Source organism: Anser cygnoides, chromosome 1, assembly GCF_040182565.1.
Source record: "Anser cygnoides isolate HZ-2024a breed goose chromosome 1, Taihu_goose_T2T_genome, whole genome shotgun sequence".
In the NCBI taxonomy this organism is placed as follows: domain Eukaryota; kingdom Metazoa; phylum Chordata; class Aves; order Anseriformes; family Anatidae; genus Anser; species Anser cygnoides.
This window is the reverse complement of record NC_089873.1, coordinates 12,657,845-12,677,689: the sequence shown is the minus strand read 5'-3', so window position 1 is coordinate 12,677,689 and position 19,845 is coordinate 12,657,845. Positions and strand designations below refer to the sequence as shown.

The 19,845-nt window shown below is 38.2% G+C and overlaps 1 protein-coding gene across 16 annotated transcripts in view; it reads right to left on the bottom strand.

Moving 5' to 3' along the window:
- MAGI2 (membrane associated guanylate kinase, WW and PDZ domain containing 2) overlaps positions 1 to 19,845 on the bottom strand; it is a 771,534-nt gene that overhangs the window by 229,709 nt on the left and 521,980 nt on the right. For all 16 annotated transcript variants that reach the window (XM_048068443.2, XM_066990186.1, XM_066990188.1 and 13 more), the window contains one exon: positions 17,195 to 17,274. In XM_048068443.2, the coding sequence (XP_047924400.2) occupies positions 17,195 to 17,274 (80 nt within the window). The remainder of the gene's footprint in view (positions 1 to 17,194; positions 17,275 to 19,845) is intronic.

Here is a 19,845-nt window from a genome sequence, read left to right as displayed (position 1 = left end):
CCAAAGACACGAAGGGGATAAACCACAGAGAGTTCAAACAATTTTGAAAGTCCCCTCTGTAGTAAACTGGTATTAGATATCATGTCTTTTAATAGCTGGGGAGCCATACAATTTAAGGTCTTTCTGTATTTTTTTCAGTACTCATCAGAGCAACAGTGTACTGTCTTGTATATGAATGTATACCTTCCAAACACAGTCGTATTCTTTGAGTTGTCAAGAGGCAAAATAGGTCAAGCAGAGGTGGGGACAGAATGCCCAAGTAGACATATGACACGGAAACTGACCACAGACAACTGAGGAGTAGAAAAGACATTGAAACATCTCTTTGAAAAAAGTGGACCACCAGAAAAAATGGCAATTTTAATGAATACCAATGGAGGCTACAACCTGCAATAGCCTAAGGACCCCCATTAAACCCACTGAAAATATAATGAGACTGAAAATTCTACAGAACAGCCTTTCCATGCCTCAAAAAAATAATGAAGGCAGAGCTTTCCCAGCTCTGTAGCTGAACCAGAAAGAAATGAAGTGATTCTTCTAGCCAGATGAAGGAAATTAGAACATTTAAAAGATGAGTGTCTAAGTATACAAAATATATCAGTCCAGAAACAGCTAAAGCTGACCTTGTTTGCCATGTTTATGATGGTAAAAATTTCTAAATTGATGGCCATCCAAAAGGCATAGTATGAAAAGCACAAGCTCCAACTTGTGAGAGCCGTGGCAGACACTTTCATGTTCAGTAGCTGCACACGGCCATGATACAGCAGTCTTAGAAGTATTGCTGTAGTATCTCTACAACTGTTTAATTTTGAAAGTGATACACAATTACTTTGGGTGGTTTTTGGACAGAAACTCCAAAAAGTTCACATAGAGAAACATAATCATAGAATGGTTTGTGTTGGAAGGGACCTTAAAGATCATCTAGTTCCAATCCCCCTGCCATGGGCAGGGACACCTCCCACTAGCTCAGGTTGCCCAAAGCCCCATCCAGCCTGGCCTTGAACACTTCCAGGGATGGGGCACCCACAACTTCTCTGGACAATCTGTTCCAGTGCCTCACAACACTAAGAGTAAAGAATCTCTTCCTAGTATCTAATCTAAACCTTTTAGATTAGATACTAACCTCTTTTAGTTTAAAGTAGTTACTGGTCCTATCTTTACACTCCCTGATAGAGTCCCTCTCCATCTTTCCTGTAGGCCCAAATTGATAGAATATTTCTGTTTCTGTAACAGGATAGCTGGAATCACTGAATTTTTTTAAAGGAGTAAAAAATGCAGAATTGTGGGCTTTTGTATGGGAAAACCTTCCTCTCAGAAGTGGATGCTCTATCATAGAAAAGATAAGCTATAATTATGAATTGCATATGCAAAAAATTGTTTTGTGAAATGGGGAAATCAGGGACTACTTAAGAGAAAATAGATGAGAGATATCCATCTGGGACTGAAAGAAGAAAAAGGTATCTGCTCTTTTAACAAAAAATTCTAGCCCTCTCTTCCCCCTTTCTTTCTCTCTGACAAACTAGCACAATGTCTGGACAGGCCAACTCATGTATTTCATGATGATGTCAGAGCTGAAAGATGAAATCACACTTTATAAAATTGAAAGAAAAATCCCACATTTTTCAAAATCCATTTGAGCAAAAGTACACTGAAACAATGTCCAATATGCAGTACATTTAACTATATTGATAAATGAAGCTGCAGCATCTCTGAGTTACCTCCACGGTCAAGCAGGACAAACACTGTAACTGCAATGCTAACACAGGAAGTATGCAGGTTATCAACAGTGATATGTTGTCTAGAATAAATCATTTCTCAGACAAAATTGTTAGTGTAGCTTTGCACCATTGTTAATAGTTTTGATAGTAAAACATATGACGTTTTCCCCCTTCTTTCATGCACCGCAAGGAAGATGATCCAATGTAAGAACTGTGTTTTACCGCTTTGCACATGGAAACCCCACAGGCAGCATCCCAGTCTGCTGCCACAAGAGTTACCAGGATCCAGCCTGAATGTCTACAGAAATATGCATGTATACAGATATGTAGATGTGACTCATCAGGATTTGCTTATAGTGAGTAACTACATTTATCTGGAAGCCCTCTGCATTTCTGTGGTCTTTTCATTTTTACAGTACATAGACAACAAAGGCATAACACTTCACCATAATGTGTAATCAGAAATTATTATTTTGATTAAACATTATGCTGCATTCTGTAGAATTTAATTAGACAAAAAAAATGCTTAAAAGAAACCATTTTTCTCAATCAGAATCCTAAAATGTAATTGCATCATCGGGGCTAACATTTCCCATCTAGATTCCAGGATGCTGCCCATTTGCTTCACCATTCCTTTACTTCCACCTTTATTAGGCTCAGGGTTTTATCATGTCCAGGGGGATTTTTTTTTCCTCTTTATCTTTCTATGCTGAAATAATTCTAGTGTTTTAAGAGATCACAAATCCAAATCTCTTTTTACATAGCCTGCATCACGTTCTCCATATCTCTGCTTTTATTCTTTCCACCTTTTATTGCCACTCATTCTATTCCAAAGCTTTCCAGTATGAATACTGAAAATGCAGTTTTTCCCTTCCCAACAGTTCTGTGTCAGCCATGACCCACATACTAAAAACCTATGCATACCTCCCACTTGGGCAGGTGCCCTTCTAAAAAGTTTGAAATTTTACCGTAGTATTTTTCTCTCTCCTACAAAGAGCACTTATCTGCAACTGTGTCTGTAAAACTATTCTGCATGAAAGACAGTGGCTTTCTAAAGTGCTGCTTTAGAGTCAGAACTTAGATACAGGACGTATGTGCTCAGACAGTCTTTTCCAGTTCCATTTAACAAAGACTCCAGCTCTCACTTTGAGGAGCTTGGGCTAGAATCAAAGCAGAGGTCTCACAAAAGCAGAACTACTGAGACCATTTTAAAGCATATTACAAAAATAAAAAGAAAATGAGAGTCATAAATATAATGAATTCAGTTAATACTAAGTAGAAACCATGTCGTATGTGTTTATTTTGTGAAATTCAATTACTAATGGACAGTTTGGATTCAGAAGTTTGGATTCCTCCTCAGTGAATGAATACGATATATTGTGTTATAAGAAAAAACAATCAAAGACTGTTGAAAAAAAATGACAAATAATCTGCCTTTTAAAGTATCTGAAAAATAGTGAGTAATACTAGAGATATTAGTAAGCCATTACATTTCTCATGTGGGAGCAATGTGCTTTGAACTGGTTGCCAGGAAATACCCAACAGGTCTGTACAACAAGGCAAACTTTCCAGTCAAGAACATCAAATCATTTTTTAACTTATAGATTCAATGAGATTGCTGACCTTCTAGATGAAATTTAAAATGAGGCCATTATGAAAATTAATTTTTAAAAAGAAGAAGATTGCCATTCTTTTTTCATTAATGATCTCTGTTAAAAACAAGAGCTTTCATAAAACAAAACAGAACAAAACAAGACAACAAAAAAAAACCACCACCACCACCACCACCACCAAAAAAAACCCCACACAAATCACACACAAAAAACAAAAAACAGAGGGAGAAGAAATAATAAAAATGAGGGTAGCTCACCGTATTATAATGAATATAATCCCACAAGACCCCTTTGTTAAACCTATCATGCTTCTTTGCCATTTAAAAGTCAAGGACTGAAGGATTAAAGCTATAGAGAGAATAAGATTAAAAATCATGTAGTCTGATTTCTACTTACGATTAAATAATATTTCAGAAAGAATTTCAACCTTTTGTTCTTTATTTGCATTAAGGCCTTAGGTATGATCTTTGCTAAATATGATGTTGTGAATTCATTTCTAAGTGAAACGACTTTCAGAATTTTCCACATTGGAGCATCCACCACACAATGCTTGTATTTGAGTGGCAAAAATCAACCTCATGCAGTCAGTAAGAATTTTGCTATTCACTTCAATGCTGAGTGCAATCCAATTTATAGCTCACTAAAAATGTGAATTGTTAAACCTCTGTCCCCGTTTCTCCTGATGAGTTTTAAAATCACTCTCCCTCCTTCTCTAAATTTCGTTACGTATTCCAGCTGAAAACTACTTAAGTTTAGCTAGTTAACTTGGCAGCAAAGTGGAAAAAGGATACTGGATGTGAGGAGCTCTAGCAGTGCCAGCAGAAATTCAAGCTACCATAGCCATTTGGTGGTCATGTAGCCTTGGATCTTATTGCAGTTGCTGTGTAGTTTAAACTATACTCACATACTAGCTTTAGTTTGCTGGCTCTGTTTTGGAGTCAGTCACTGATGATTTTTTTATTTTATTTTAATTCAAAAATTAAATAATAATTTACCAAAGTTTTACAAAATAAGCCATATCTATTGCCATTTAAAAATTATTGTTGGTTATATTTTATATCACCGATGAGCATGCTGCACTTGTTACACTGGATATTTATTATAAACACTGTAACACTTAAAGGGCCATATGTAATACTTCATATCTCAGCTCAGAATCTCAGAGCATCATACAAGCAAATAAGTTTCCAACCACACAAAGGGCGTGCTTACAGGACACTGGTTCATAGAAGCAGTCTTAGTAATGTCATGAACTAATTTGAATTAAAGCTTGTGATTTTCCACATCAAGAACCACAAGACAAGATAGCAGCTTCCTCAGCCTGAATTTAGCAACATTTAAAATCCTCAGATTGCTAGAAGAGTTACTGTCAGGCTGACTGTGGGTCCCAGGGATCTTCCCATTTAAACACACAATCCAGGTGAGTAGTAGGAGCAGGAGTGCATGACAGCCAAGTGCTAGCTAAACAATCAAGGAAAACGCATTTTTTCCTCACTTATATTCATTCTTGTCCTTGCAATTACCAGCTCTATTTAAGATTAAGGTTAGTACTCTACAGGGATTTGTATATCTGCAATAGTGAGAAACTTTAATGGCTCTGAAAGCAACCTAATACTTAACAGTCCATTACAACTTAAAGGACTTATCTGTCACAATGACAAGCATGCTCCAGGGAAGTACTTCTGCACCCCAGGGTTCCCCCAGGAGTGTTACCCTAAGATGAAGACTTACTCTTATTAGCTGTGTCCCTGCAACCAGTGCCAGAGTGTCCAGAGAAGTATTTTCTGAACTCCCAGGAAAACAAAAACCACTAATGAAGTTCCACCCCTTCTTATTTTTTTATCATTATTGTGACTTTAGTATCAAAGTTGTCATTGTCAGCATAAAATTGGCATAAAATTGGCATTGTCAGCAGAAAATACCCTTCAAGTGGTCACAATTGTTCATAGGATTTCCGGTTATTGTTTAATAAATCCAAAATTGTAAATGCAAGCTGAAAAAAAAGCATGTTCAATATGTACTTAAATGGCAGGAAAAATTCATTGTGATCAATATTATTACAAGTAATGCCAGCTCCATTACAAAACTGATGGCATCAAATGCTATTTAAAAGGGGTTAGTAAACTGCAAAATAGAGTTCTAAGCAAGAACTCGGTAGTATAAAGGTGCAATATCCTTATCATCTGGAAACACCTGGATTTAAGCCATAACTGAAAATGAAAATTTGGTAGTCTGTCAATCCATTTCCTAATTCCTAGTCATTTGTTCATATCACAAAGTCACCAGGCGGGAGTGCGTGATGGGCAGTCCCTACTCAGAAGTGACTCAGGCCTGTAGTAAGAAGGGTTTTGATGACTGAATTGAAAAGCATTTGCAGAACAGTTTTATAAGTTTGCAGCAAAATTACTCATCTGTGCCTGGCACTCTCAGCTGAAGTCTGCAAGCATTGCTTACTTGCCCTTGGGAAAAAAGCAACAGTCCTTGGCACAGCAACTCAAAATATCCCAGAGGAGAAGGTTTACAAGGTCTATGGACAATGTCGTGCTCTGTGTTGCTTCTATATTTTCTCTCTGGATTCATTAATCTGACACTATATTCTGCACCCCATCTGACAGAGAAGCTTGTTTTTTTTGTTTGTTTTTTTTTTGTTGTTGTTGTTGTTTGTTTTTGTTTGTTTGTTTTTTGTTTTTGTTTTTTTTTACACTCACAGAACAGTATCTTTTCTAGACTGTAACAGAGAAAGTTTATGTGTTTTAAAATAAAATAAATAGGTCCCTGCTTTTTTTTTTTCCTTTTTATTTTATTTTATTTTTATTTTCATGTATAAGCAGCATCCTCAGAGGAGGTCAGGCTCTGGCTCTTAGGCAGAAGAGATATTTCAGAGCCTTGAATATAAGCTCTGGAAAGGATCAAGATTTGAGATGCAAGCATGTGATCAGCCTCTCTGCTGCTCTGTCTTTAATTGTCTCCCTCTTCATGGTGCAGCCTTTCTGACTCATCATTTCGTATTCAATTCCCTACCTAAAAATAAATTCCCAACAAAGGGATCTGGACTCCCTTTCAGGCACCAGGTCACCAAATATCAGATATAGCCAGTACCTGCCCATATCACTTATGATGGGGAATCCCTTGCTTTATCCTTTCATAGAAAGTACCTCCTTGGCCATCTCTCATCCATCATGACAGTACTGCACTTTATCTGCCATTTGTAATCACTTAATGTCTACATATTGAGACATAAGTCCTGTATTTTTCTATGGAGAGTATCAGTTAATATTTAGACTCCAGCCTCCGAACAGCTTCAAAAGAAGAGTTAAACTGAATTTGAATATTTCTGCAATTTCTTGTGAGATGGACAGATGGATAGACAGAAAGCAATTTCAATGTGGTAGATGGTTATTAACTGAGGCCAACAGGAACAATAAAAGACAGCAGACGATAACTAACTTTTTGTGAACTGCAAGGCTGCCATGTACCATGGACTGAAAACTGTGCTAGAGATGGGCAATGTGGCCTTTATTTAGTAATACTCATATCTGTGGCTTAGTCATATTTTAAACATCAAACTAAAATTCTGCAAGGTAGCTTTCCTGGAAACACACACATATGAACTACTAATGAAATAGGTGGAGGTCTTTTTATGTGCATAGTGATGTCTCATTGAACATAAAGGCATTTTTTTATATAGTGACCTATTTAATAAATAACAACATTCCAGCATTTGAAGAAAACAATTAAGCTATGCTGGTACAAAGTCCAAAAAAGAGACTCTCCTCAACATATTTCCAACATCAAACATAATTCCCTGGAAACAAGGTTTAAAATAGTAATGCTGGTAGACCCTTGACTATAGTGGAATAAATGGTACCATTTAACACATAATGTAACTAACGCTTAGCATTAGGTATCAATCATAACTTGTATAATTTCAGGAATTCTTATTTTGATTAAGCAAAAACTACTTTTCTGAAGCTGATTTTCTACTTTGGTTTCCTGGGGAAATGAATTTTATGGGTTCATATTATCTGTCTGTTCACCATTTCCCTCTGTTAAGGTCTGAATCTATTGCTGGTTTTCAACTAAATTTAGCTGAGGCACAGATGCCTCAAAGATAAATACATTCTTAAATGATTTGTGAAAATCAGCAACTGTGAAGGGGAAGATGCCCTTTAGGCACCCTGCATTTGAGAAGGTTATACCATGAGCTCAGCAGGTACCTGTCTGGCTTTCACAAGCTGATCAGCACGAGTAGCCCAGCCTGACCTGCCTGGAGCTCACATGCTGCCCTGCTGGTACTCGGGGAACCTGCAAATGCCAGTGAGAACCTGGGAGCATTGGAAGAACTGGAGGTTTGTGGTAGACGTAATAATATAAAGTAATCTAAGGAAAACTGAAGCTGCTACTTCTCAGGTAGTAAATAATGTTTGTCAGAACAATGTATTTTGGTTATTGATCTTTCTATGTTTTGATTTACTCATCTTCTAGTAAATGACTGTGGGTTTTTTTGACACCATATGATGATTAAATTTTCTGGTAGAATTTTATAACGTTCACCCTGAGAAAGAGATAGGAACCTGAAAAGACAGTTGGAAATGAAAGTTTATAAATAAAATGAAGAGACTACAATGTGCTGTTAAATATGTGGGATTACAGCCTTGTCCTCTACCTTGGCTACTGCTTGGGCTTTCTGATAGAAAGTACCAGAGGGTTCTTAGGGAAGTATTCAACTTACAAAAATGATAATTAAAAACAAATAACAAAACAAAACTCTACATTTCACAGAGAAAAAAAAATAGTAGCAATGAGCAGAATATCATCTTGAGAGACACAGTGTTCAGGGTCACACATCACTTTAAAGAAAGCCCAGAAGCTTTCTTCTCTCCTAGTTCATATTGGGCTCCATTTATTCAACAGAAACAAGGGCTTAATTTAGAGTTGCAAGATATCCTGCTGATGCTTTGTCCACTCAACACGGTAGGGCATTTCCTCCTGCATTCACTTCTTTCTCTACCTGTACTGTTCACAGAATCACAGAATCACAGAATCGTCTAGGTTGGAAGAGAACTCCAAGATCACCGAGTCCAACCTCTGACCTAACACTAACAAGTCCTCCACTAAACTGTATCACTAAGTTCAACATCTAAACGTCTCTTAAAGACCTCCAGGGATGGTGACTCAACCACCTCCCTGGGTAGCCCATTCCAATGCCTAACAACCCTTTCAGTAAAGAAGTTCCTCCTAATATCCAACCTAAACCTCCCCTGGCGCAACTTTAGCCCATTCCCCCTCGTCCTGTCACCAGGCACGTGGGAGAACAGACCAACCCCCACCTCGCTACAGCCTCCTTTAAGGTACCTGTAGACAGCGATAAGGTCGCCCCTGAGCCTCCTCTTCTCCAAGCTGAACAATCCCAGCTCCCTCAGCTGCTCCTCATAAGACTTGTTCTCCAGACCCCTCACCAGCTTCGTTGCCCTTCTCTGGACTCTCTCGAGCACCTCCATGTCCTTCTTGTAGCGAGGGGCCCAAAACTGAACACAGTACTCGAGGTGTGGCCTCACCAGAGCTGAGTACAGGGGGACAATCACTTCCCTAGACCTGCTGGCCACGCTGTTTCTTATACAAGCCAGGATGCTGTTGGCCTTCTTGGCCACCTGAGCACACTGCTGGCTCATATTCAGCTGCCTATCAACCAGTACTCCCAGATCCTTCTCTGCCAGGCAGCTTTCCAACCACTCATCTCCCAGCCTGTAGCTCTGCTTGGGGTTGTTGTGCCCAAGGTGCAGGACCCGGCACTTGGCCTTGTTGAACTTCATACAGCTGACCTCAGCCCATCGGTCCAGCCTATCCAGATCCTCCTGCAGAGCCTTCCTACCCTCGAGCAGATCGACACATGCACCTAACTTGGTGTCATCTGCAAACTTACTGCGGGTGCACTCAATCCCCTCATCCAGGTCATCGATAAAGACATTAAAGAGGACTGACCCCAGTACTGAGCCCTGGGGGACTCCACTAGTGACCGGCCTCCAACTGGATTTGACTCCATTCACTACAACTCTTTGGGCCTGGCTATCCAGCCAGTTTTTAACGCAATGAAGCGTACGCCAGTCCAAGCCACGAGCAGCCAGTTTCTTGAGGAGAATGTTGTGGGAAACAATGTCAAAAGCCTTACTGAAGTCAAGGTAGACCTCATCCACAGCCTTTCCCTCATCCACTAAGTGTGTCACTTTGTCATAGAAGGAGATCAGGTTCGTCAAGCAGGACCTGCCTTTCATAAACCCATGCTGACTGAGCCTGATCGCCTAGTTACCCTGCAAGTGCCGCATGATGACACTCAAGATAATCTGCTCCATGAGCTTCCCTGGCACTGAGGTCAAACTGACAGGTCTATAGTTCCCTGGGTCTACCCTCCAGCCCTTCCTGTAGATGGGCGTCACGTTTGCTAGCTAACTTGTTCTGCAAGTGTCTCATGTAAATCTTTGATATTGATGCAGCCCAATCCACCAAACAAGCCCTCACTCCTTTGTACCACAAAGAACCAGAAGACTTGGTTTCAAATGCAAAGCTACTACTGCTTCAGACAAACAAAAACCTATTTGCAGATGAGTATTTACTACAAATAGCCACTAGTGGGCATTGGCACCTATAAACAGTATCTACACAAGACAAAAGCTCACAACTTGATTTCCAGTGAAAACATACATAAGAATCAAGTAATGCTTTACCCATTAAACCCGCATGCCTATACTCAAGTGCATCTACAAAGTGAAAATGTAAAGAGATGATGTTTTACAACATGATGGTGAAGAATCAGCTAAACAATGACAAATCATTTCTTATTAAGTTTGTGATTTAAGTGGCAATTTTGGATAGAGTTATGGATATACTCAACTATAGAGACGCTTGTACTTGCTAAAAAGAAGGAGGTGTATGAGAACACAGACATTCTAGAGTTTGATCATGACTGAAATGCTCAAGAAATCTGTGTAAATAAGAAAAAAATGTGGCTAAAAGGACTGAAAAAAATGTGTCATAAAGCAGTCTGAGTCACATCCATTTTTTGATGAAGCAAAATATGTTGATAAGTATTCAGTATGAATCAAAACAGGAAACCAAATGTTTCAGCATTGGGACTATCTCTTACCTTTGTTTTATATATTCCATTGCAAACTCTTTAGAAGTGAAAAGGAAAATTATTTATAAATAAAACAGTTTCAAATGCAAACAGGTTTTCAAAATGCTCAACACAAGACAGGAATTATGCAGATTACTGATAATGCCAATTATTTATTCTTTCATTATTTATTTTTATTCCATATAAATAATCTCATCAGAAGAAGAAAAGTATCAGATAGCAAATTCAAAAAAGAACATTTTTTTTTTTTAAAGTACTGGAGTAGGGTGAATTTTTGATTTTTTTTTTGCCTGACCAATCTGGTGGCCAGCCTAACCAATCTGGTGGCCTTGCCTGACCAATCTGGTCGTCTTCTATGATGGAGTAACTGCATCAGTTGACAAGGGAAAACTGATTGATGTCATCTACTTGGATTTCTGTAAGGCCTTTGCCATGGTCCCACTTGACATCCTAATCTCTAAATTGGAAAGATATGGATTTGAAGGGTGGATAAGGAATTGGCTTCAAAGGAAAGGTCCTTCAAAGGACCTTTGAAGGGTGGATAAGAAGTTTGCCTGGTGGCCACACCCAGAGAGTAGTGGTCAATAGTTCTATGTCCAGGTGGAGACTGGTGACGAGCGGTGTCCCTCAGGGGTCTGTCTTGGGACTGGTGCTTTTCAATATCTTCATCAATGACATACACAATGGGATTGAGTGCACCCTCAGCAAGTTTGCAGATGACATCAAGTTGAGTGGTGCAGTTCAAAGATGGAAGAGATGCCATTTAAAGAGACCTGGACCGGCTGGAGAAGTGGGTGCATGTGAACCTCATGAGGGTCAACAAGTCCAAGTGCAAGGTGCTGCACTTGGGTCATGGCAATCTCAGACAGAAATACAGTCTGGAAGAACTTACTGACAGCAGCCCTGTGGAGAAGGACTTGGGGGTTCTGATGGGTGAAAGCTCAACAAGAGTCAGCAGTGTGTGCTTGCAGCCCAGAAGGCCAACTGCATCCTGGGTTGCATCAAAATAGTCGTGACCAGCAGGTCGAGGGAGGGGATTGTCCCCCTCTACTCTGCCCTTGTGAGATCCCACCTGGAATACTGTTTCCAGGTGTGGGGTCCTCAGCACAAAAAGGATGTGGACCTGTTGGAGAGAGTCCAGAAGAGGGCTACAAAGATTATCATAGGGTTGGAGCACCTCTCCTATGAAGAAAGTCTGAGGGAGCTGGAGATGTTCAGCCTGGAGAAGAGAAGGCTCTGGGGAAAACTCATTGTGCCCTTCAAATACTTAAAGGGGTCTTATAAAAAAGATGGAGAAGAACTCTTTACTTGGGTAGATAATGGTAGGACAAGGGTGAATGGTTTTAAACTAAAAGAGGCGAGGTTCAGATTAGAAGTTAGTAGGAAATTCTTCACTGTAAGGGTAGTGAGAACAGGTTGGCAAAAGAAGCTGTGGATGTCCCATCCCTGGAGGTGTTCGAGGCCAGGCTGGATGGGGCTTTGGCAAACCTGAGCTGGTGGGTTGCATCCCTGCCTATGGTGGAGGAGGGGACAGGAGGTCAAGTTAGATGATCTTTAAGGTCCCTTCCAACATGAGTCATTCTATGATTCTATTCTATGGTTGTGTTACTGTAATGTTACCTCACAAAATTTACTTGGTCTCCTTCTGTAAGATATATTTGCTGCAAGCTGAAGTTAAAATGGATATATGCAACAGTTCATTATGTGGTTTGAACTCTTAACAAGAAATTCAGAATGTATTAAATGTAAGTAAGATGAGAAAGACAGCCTTAGATTTTGTTCCTTTTGGGCCAACAGTCAAAGAACTTAATGATATGAAGGGCTATTAATTTTAACAAAGTCTGGAGACATTTGAGAAAATAGTTGGTTTATATTCTTGCTTACATTTGTAGAAACATAACAATAGAGTTGCCTGTATAAATTTTCCTCCATCACTGAAAGTCTGAGTCTTTCTACCAGAGATACATGGTTTATGGAGAAGGAACACCCGTTCAAAACAAGCAAAATAGTCAGCTACAGGCTAATTGTTGGACTTCAGCTATTTCTAGTATTAGTATAGGAGTATGTGAAAAATGGTTAGGCAGTAGCTTAGACCAACAACATGAAGAGGGACTGTATGTTAAATGGTCAGGTTTTGAGAAAGAACCATTCTTCGGTGTTAAAGCACTCATAACACAGAATGATTTAAAATATTTTTCCCCTAAATCTCAGTGCCTTTTAAAGAAGCTTACAAACTGAATATTCAGTGAACAAAGGTGCTCCTGTGTCACACAAGAGATGCTTCCAGCTAAAAATATACTTCATAAATTTTCAGAAAAAAATAAGGAAAAACGGTCCTATTTACTCATGTAAAAGACTCTTGCTTTCACAAGCTAGTTATAGTCTTGATATTACAGATAGCCTAATCAGTGATCACCCTTATGACTTGGAATTTAATCAGAGAGATCTGAGATTTTTTGAGATGATTGATTGTGGTGATGACATTGTCTCAAAGAAGGATGGGGAACTGAATTCCTGAATTCATGTCTGTCTGCATGGTACTGCATGTACCATACAGAGCAGTGAGAGGATACTTTGCTGCTTGGGTGACAAGGAAGAGGGAAATAGGCCCTGAAAGTACTGCTATTAATGAAAGAGAGTAGGGGAAATCAGTGGGAGGACTCCAGATAGCAAGTGTCCAATGTGAGATGTCAGATCTAGCATAAGCTAATGGACTCAACTAGAAGAGAAGATGAAGAGGACAATGGTAGATGTGTGTGTTGCTGGCATGATGATGAGAGATGAGGCAGTGCATGGCAGTGAGTTAGCACAAAGATATTGGCTGTAACAATTGGAATGGGGGAAAGGATAACACAATAAAATGAGATAGTAAGGTTGGGGTTCAGTTCAAGGTAGAGACACCAAAACATAGTAGTTTGTCTATGTACAGGTGTTTACATATGAGCTTCATATCTGTGCCCCTTCATTGTCAAAATAGAGCTGGTATGCACAGTCAATGAAGTCCAAAGGAAACTCCGCTCACCCTAAAAAAAAAATCTGTACTTTTCAGTCAAGTTGGTAGGTGTAGAGGAGATGGATAGGCAGATGACAGATGACTGATAGGTTAAATCAAAAAATTATTTATACTTTTGAATTTACTTGAATTTGAAAATGAAGAAATAGAAGAAAAGAGTTTGACATAAAAAAGTAAAGGTTAAGACGAATAGACAATATTGATTGGGGTGGATTAGTAATCTACTAAATTAAATTCTACTTTCAGATCCCAGGAAATTTTAATAGCTGTTTAACCCCCAAATTAGATAAAGAAGTAAGTGTTCACTTTTCTCCAGAATGGAATTTTTCCTAAAATGGACTAAAGAATTTTAAAAATTAAATTACTGCAATTCTTAGTCAAAATTGAACTTTCTAAAAAAATAGTTCTGTCATTTAGGCTGAGTTGCCTTTCAATATTAAACTACGTTTCTATGGCCTTATGGGACTTGTAATTCTTTTCCATGTTCTCTCTCAACGAACAGAATCTGTTAGCAGACCACTTGCATAATATACCTGTAATCATGCAAATCCAAGTTTGCCATGTAATATGACTTTACAGAAAATGTAGCAACCAGGGAATCAGGCTCACAGTGGGCAGAACTATAGTGTCTATTTACAAATAAAAATTGGTTAACAATTTTTCATGTGAAAAAAAAAAGAAAAAGAATCATTTAAAATAAGTATTCAAAACTAAACAAATCCATTTATTTTATTCACATTTTCATGAGAAAAAAAATAAGATTTTTTAAAAAGTCAAGACTTTCTGCAGGAAATTGGAAATGTGTAAAATATTGTAGTTTGTATTGCCAGCAATACATATTGGTAATTCTGTTTATTGAATAACAGTTATGAAACTCAAATAAGCACCATATGAACAAAGAGCAAGAAGCAGTTCTTGCTTCAAAGAACTACCATCTAAGTAGAACTGACAGAGCAGAAGTAAAAGTAATTTTCTGAAACTCACACAGAAGGTCATGACAGAGACAGAAAGAAAAATCAGCCCTTAAAACCTCCTGACCTGCAAAGGGGGCAAGAGCAGTGAGTATCATTAAAGGAAAACAGAAGGAGTCCACAGCACGAAGGCAAAGAAAGCTTTACTTGGTAGAGCTTGTCAGTCTTTTGGAAAAAGCATGTGAAAAATTATTCCAAGATGTGCTAGAAGGTTGGTTCAGACTTTGCAAAGAGAAAAGAGCAAGCACTGGGATTTGCAGATAAAGAAGCTTGGGAACATGGAGAAGTGGAGAATTAGTATCTGGCAAAAGAACATCAAAGAGCTGAAAGTTGAAGAGTGGAGATGGGCCCCTCAATATTGCTAGTCCAGGACTCAAATTTTGGAAATTGGTTGTATGTTGTCTGAGGTCGAAATGGTGTGCTGGTGGCAGAATGAAAAAGGAGGACTTGGCAGGATGTGCACTGAAATAAGAACATGTAAGTTGGGTTGTTCTGATGAAAACCTGATGGCAGAATCTGATAGGTGATAAGTACATCATAACTTATCTCAGTGAATCAATACAAGTTTCAAATGTGGCAAAATGAATGTCAATGAAAAACTTAAGCTTATGTAGATAATAATACAGAAGCATGGTAAGTATCATTTCCTATTTAAGCACCAATGTCTTTCTAAAATTTTGTATGAGTGAAAATGTGCCATAATAAATCATGAAGTGTAACAGAAAAGACATTTGGCGTAAGAAACATGTACCAAGCCATAGCTGAAACGTGTGAAATTACTCCTTGATCTGACATTAAAACTAAATAAAAATTTCAAATCCCTGTGTGCTATAACAAACGCCCTGTTGTTGGACCTCAGTGGCAAGGTACAGTCATTTTAAGGGATATTAACAATTTTAAGAACCTTTTCTTTTTCTTCTGAAGGTATTGGAAATTAAAAAAAAAAAAAAAAAGAACACAACATCAATTTTTGAGCAACTGAAGAACCTTAGAAAAAGAGATGTTGCAAGAACAGTCTCTATAACAATCTAAGATCTCTCCCTAAAGTCTTTTATGGTTCACTTCAAGTACTTTGCATTAATGAGCTAAGCAACTCTTAAAAGAACAGCATGACCCAGCACACTATAGTCATTCAATAATCTAGTACTCAAATTACTGTAAAATAATTCTGTTTCTTTAATGAACTGATCTTCGTTTAAAATTATTTTAGATTCATTTAAAAAAATATTTTAATATTTGTTGTGATCTCAGTATACAACAGCTATGAGAAAACAAAAACAAAAACATTGACTCCAAGTAACTATGTGATATGTTACTCCATAGATATTGCTGTATTTTTATTTTTTTATTTTTTACACTAGTATTCCTTAAGGAGCAGGCAAAGATATAGCTTCATATAAATAATGTGAGAGATTTATAACAAAACTCCTGTGCCCTTGTTATGTTTCAGTTCACTGTAAAATTTACTCCAGGAGATAGTGTTCTAAGTGCTGGAATAAGCATCACAAAATCATTCAGACATGTAATTTCTGATGTCAGAAGAGAACGTCAGAATTGCTGCTGAAATAAGGAAAGGATTTTTGGAATATAGCAGGCTTTCAAAATGAAGCCGTTTGCAAAAAACAGGATCAGTCTATACCAAAGCGCTGACCCTACATTTCACACAGCCAGCAACTCCTCGGTGACCCCTTTATCAGCCAAAAATGGCACTGAGTTTTTTTTTTTTTTTTTTTTGCCTGTTAATAATATTAACATTAATCAATTCAATGTATTTTGGAAAATTTAAAATAAATCAGATGCAGTATATGAAATACAATTAGTTAATTTAAAATATTTTAAAATGCTTTGAATTAATGAACATCACATGCATGCATTTATTTCTCTATATTTCACAAAAATAAAACAAGTAGCAGTCTTTAGAAATCATTGCTTCTTAACTGGCTGGTTTAACTAACAGTGAACTATTAAACAAGGAAAAAAGAACTCCCCAGAAAAAAATGCATTACAATACATCTTCACTTTGGCTTTATTAAATGATTTTGATTCCTGAAACTTTACTAGAGAAAAAATGAAAATTATACTGAGTGCATGTGAGTTTGATGAGATCTGCATTATTTCATATCTCTCTTTGAGTTTGTTGATATACTCCTGTATAACAGCTACAGATCCTCTAAGCATTCTCGGTATTATTTACACTAATAAATGTTAAACCATTAACGATGCAGCACCCCCAAAATCCAGTCATGAACTCGGACAGACACTGATCTATTTTCTCCCTCCCACACCCTGCTTTATCAGACACTATTTTGTTTAAATTGGCTACTAAACAGCATAGCACTGTACCTTTAAATACAAATCAAACAATATTCATATTCCCACGGTGCTGCTAGCTTCCCTTATGCATTGAATCGCTTGTAGATTAAAAGCTCAGAATCTGAAAAGGGATTCTGTTCTGCAGACCAAAGTTCTCCGTAGGAGATGAGGGAGAAGGTCAGTCCCGGAGTCACACACACAACAGGCAGAAAACACACTTGTGATCCTCAGCTTTGGATAGCATCAGAAAGGATAATAAAAAGCAGAAACACATGGCACGCTAAGAACTGGTATCACTTATGGCTTCTAACCAAAGCAGCAATTAAACACCTTTCATCATTCTCCCAAATGCCTGATTTTTCTAAGAACTGAGAGAGACACACACACACAAAGGCAAATCCCCTCTGAGCAGGAAGGAAAACTTAATAACCTACCATTTTCTTTGCACTCTTCTGGAGGTTTAGCCTTTTTCGCAAGTCGTGGATCCAGCCATGATGTTGTCTTTGTGTTATGGCTGAAAAGAAAAGAGATCACTCTGAGCAGACACATACTGAAAGGAATCAAGTTTATTCCTTAAGAAAAAAGGGTTAGTCCAACAAAATTGCAATCGATACACTTAATTTGCTTACTGGTTCTAAGTAGCCCTGAAGGAGGTGTAAGAGTAATTGTGCAAGGCAGCTGTAAATTTGGCAACCTCAGCTCCCTGTCCTCAAAGCAGCTATTTTTATTAAAATCAACTAGAATGTTGCCAAGTTAACCTCATTGAAAATGCAGAACTCATCCAGAGCAAAAGGAATTTATTACAAATACAGTGTTCTCCCATTGAACGAGTGCAGGCGACAGGATTCTGTGCCATTCTCACAGTTTTCAGATAGAATTATTTTCATCTTTAACCTGTCCTTTTCATAAATACAGGTTTGTTATTTCTTGCTAGCAGCACTGGCAAGGCATAGCAAAACTAATGCAAATTACAGCATGCTCATGCAAAGTCTACATTTCCGGACAGAGTGATTAATGATACTTTGTTTAACAAACCTTTATGTCTCCATAGATAATCCTTCTATCATGATAAAATAGATATGCACAAGCTGAATGAATCATGTGGCTCCTTTCTATACTCAGAATAGATCTTTGAGGAATCAGACACGAAATAGCACTGAACTGGTACAAACTGTTTTCTAGGAGAGTATTTTGCCAAATGAATTGACACTTAACACAGCTAATGAGACTTAAAAACAGGATTTTTTCAATGTATATATTTACCATAAACATTTGAATTTGGAGCAATTTTTTAAAAAATATGTTAAGAAAGGAAGACTGTAAAACAGAAAAGGATGTGATCATTACTCTTTTATTTTTTAAGATATCCTTCTTACAATACCATCATTCAGAGTCCATTCTAACCCATGTTTTATTTATCTGATACATCCTGGGAGGATGCTTGTTCTATACAATTTATATGGTACTGAATTATTTAGATTATTATTAATTTGCCATGTCATTTTAAAGTGTACTTAAGACACTCTCTTACAAACATTAGCATAAGGTGTATAAAAACAGGGGAACTGGAAAAAAAAGTGGATTAGGATGCAATTGGTAATTGGTGGGTAACTGACTGATAAAGTCCATGTGATTGAAACATCACTGGTTCCCCCAAGGAAAAAAAAAAAAAGTCTATTGCCAGTTCTTTCTCTCACCTAGACTCGCTATTTAATCCTTGGCAGGTAACTTTTCCTCTGCCTTGATTTCTCTGTCTCTGAAAACAGAGTGATAGTATCTACCTCTCAGCATTATTATGGCAACGTTAAATCTTCCTACACATTTTGGATGGAAAAAAAAGGTAGATGAGAGCCATGCATGGATAAAGTGGCAACTAAAATGAAAATTGAGGCATTTAAATTCCTGTTTTAAACATGTCCTATTCTAAAACACCATTCATGATAGGAGAATAGGATAAATGAAACCCTCACCTACTTTGGCAGAATGGCTACATGTACAGAAGAACAATAAACTAAAGGTAAGGCAAATTTGAAATGTTGCCACCAGCCTGTGCTTGATTGCAAATGTAAGTAAGATGCTTTCTCTAAAGATTTGTCTGCCTGTGGTCTCCTGGAGGGTGTATTTTTATACTGCAGTCACAGCCTAACTGCAGCTTGTGCAGACATACTTGAGCTAGCTTTAAATTAACTAACGGAGATACTGGCAGCAATGTCATTGCAGCAGTATGGAGCTCCGCGTGGGCTGATCAGCCGGGCATGTTCTCAGCTACTTGGGTGCAGCCAGCAGCACACACCAAGCTCTGCACTACCACGAGTGCCCCATTAGCAGTGCCACAACTTAGCGCTGGCTTGGTGTACCTGTGCAAGCTGCAGTCACAACTCCGGAGTATGGGCATGTCTGTGCAATAGCCACTCTCTCCCAGCTACTAATTCTGAATGATTGTAGGGACCCCCACTGGCTGCAGAGACTAAGACGATTCACAGATTGTTTCCTATGGTTTTAAAAGAGCAAAATATATGACTACTCTTGGTAATTTTTGCTGTGATATAAAATGGATCTCAAAGCATTTCACAAAGGAAATAAAAACCATCTCCCCTGTTTTAGAAGTGGGAAAACACAGTCACAGAGACATCAAGGGACTGTCCACCACCATTAAACAAGATAGTGGCAGAGGCAGTGTTAACAGCTGACTGCTGCAAGCTAGCTGGATGGTGTTTTCCTTACAAGACCACACAGCAGCAGAACAAACCATCTCACCAGCCCTGAAAATCTCCTTTACATTTCTTGAATAGGCCTCAAATGAGTTTTCAGGCTTCTGTAAAGACAGGTGGCAAGCTGAAAATAAGCCCAATTCAGCATTATTGTTTAAAAGTGAATTATTTGAATTATATCCTTCAATGTTTTTGTTGAAACCAAGACCAACAACAAGCAAACAGTTATGCTTCCTTTCAGCATAAAAGTGGCTTTCATAAAGCCAGTGGGACCAATGCCTTCCAGCTTTGTGCACTGTGGCCATTCCAAACAAAACCAAAAACAAATAAAAAAACCACATTTTTTTTCCAACAGGGGAATGATCCTTCAGTCT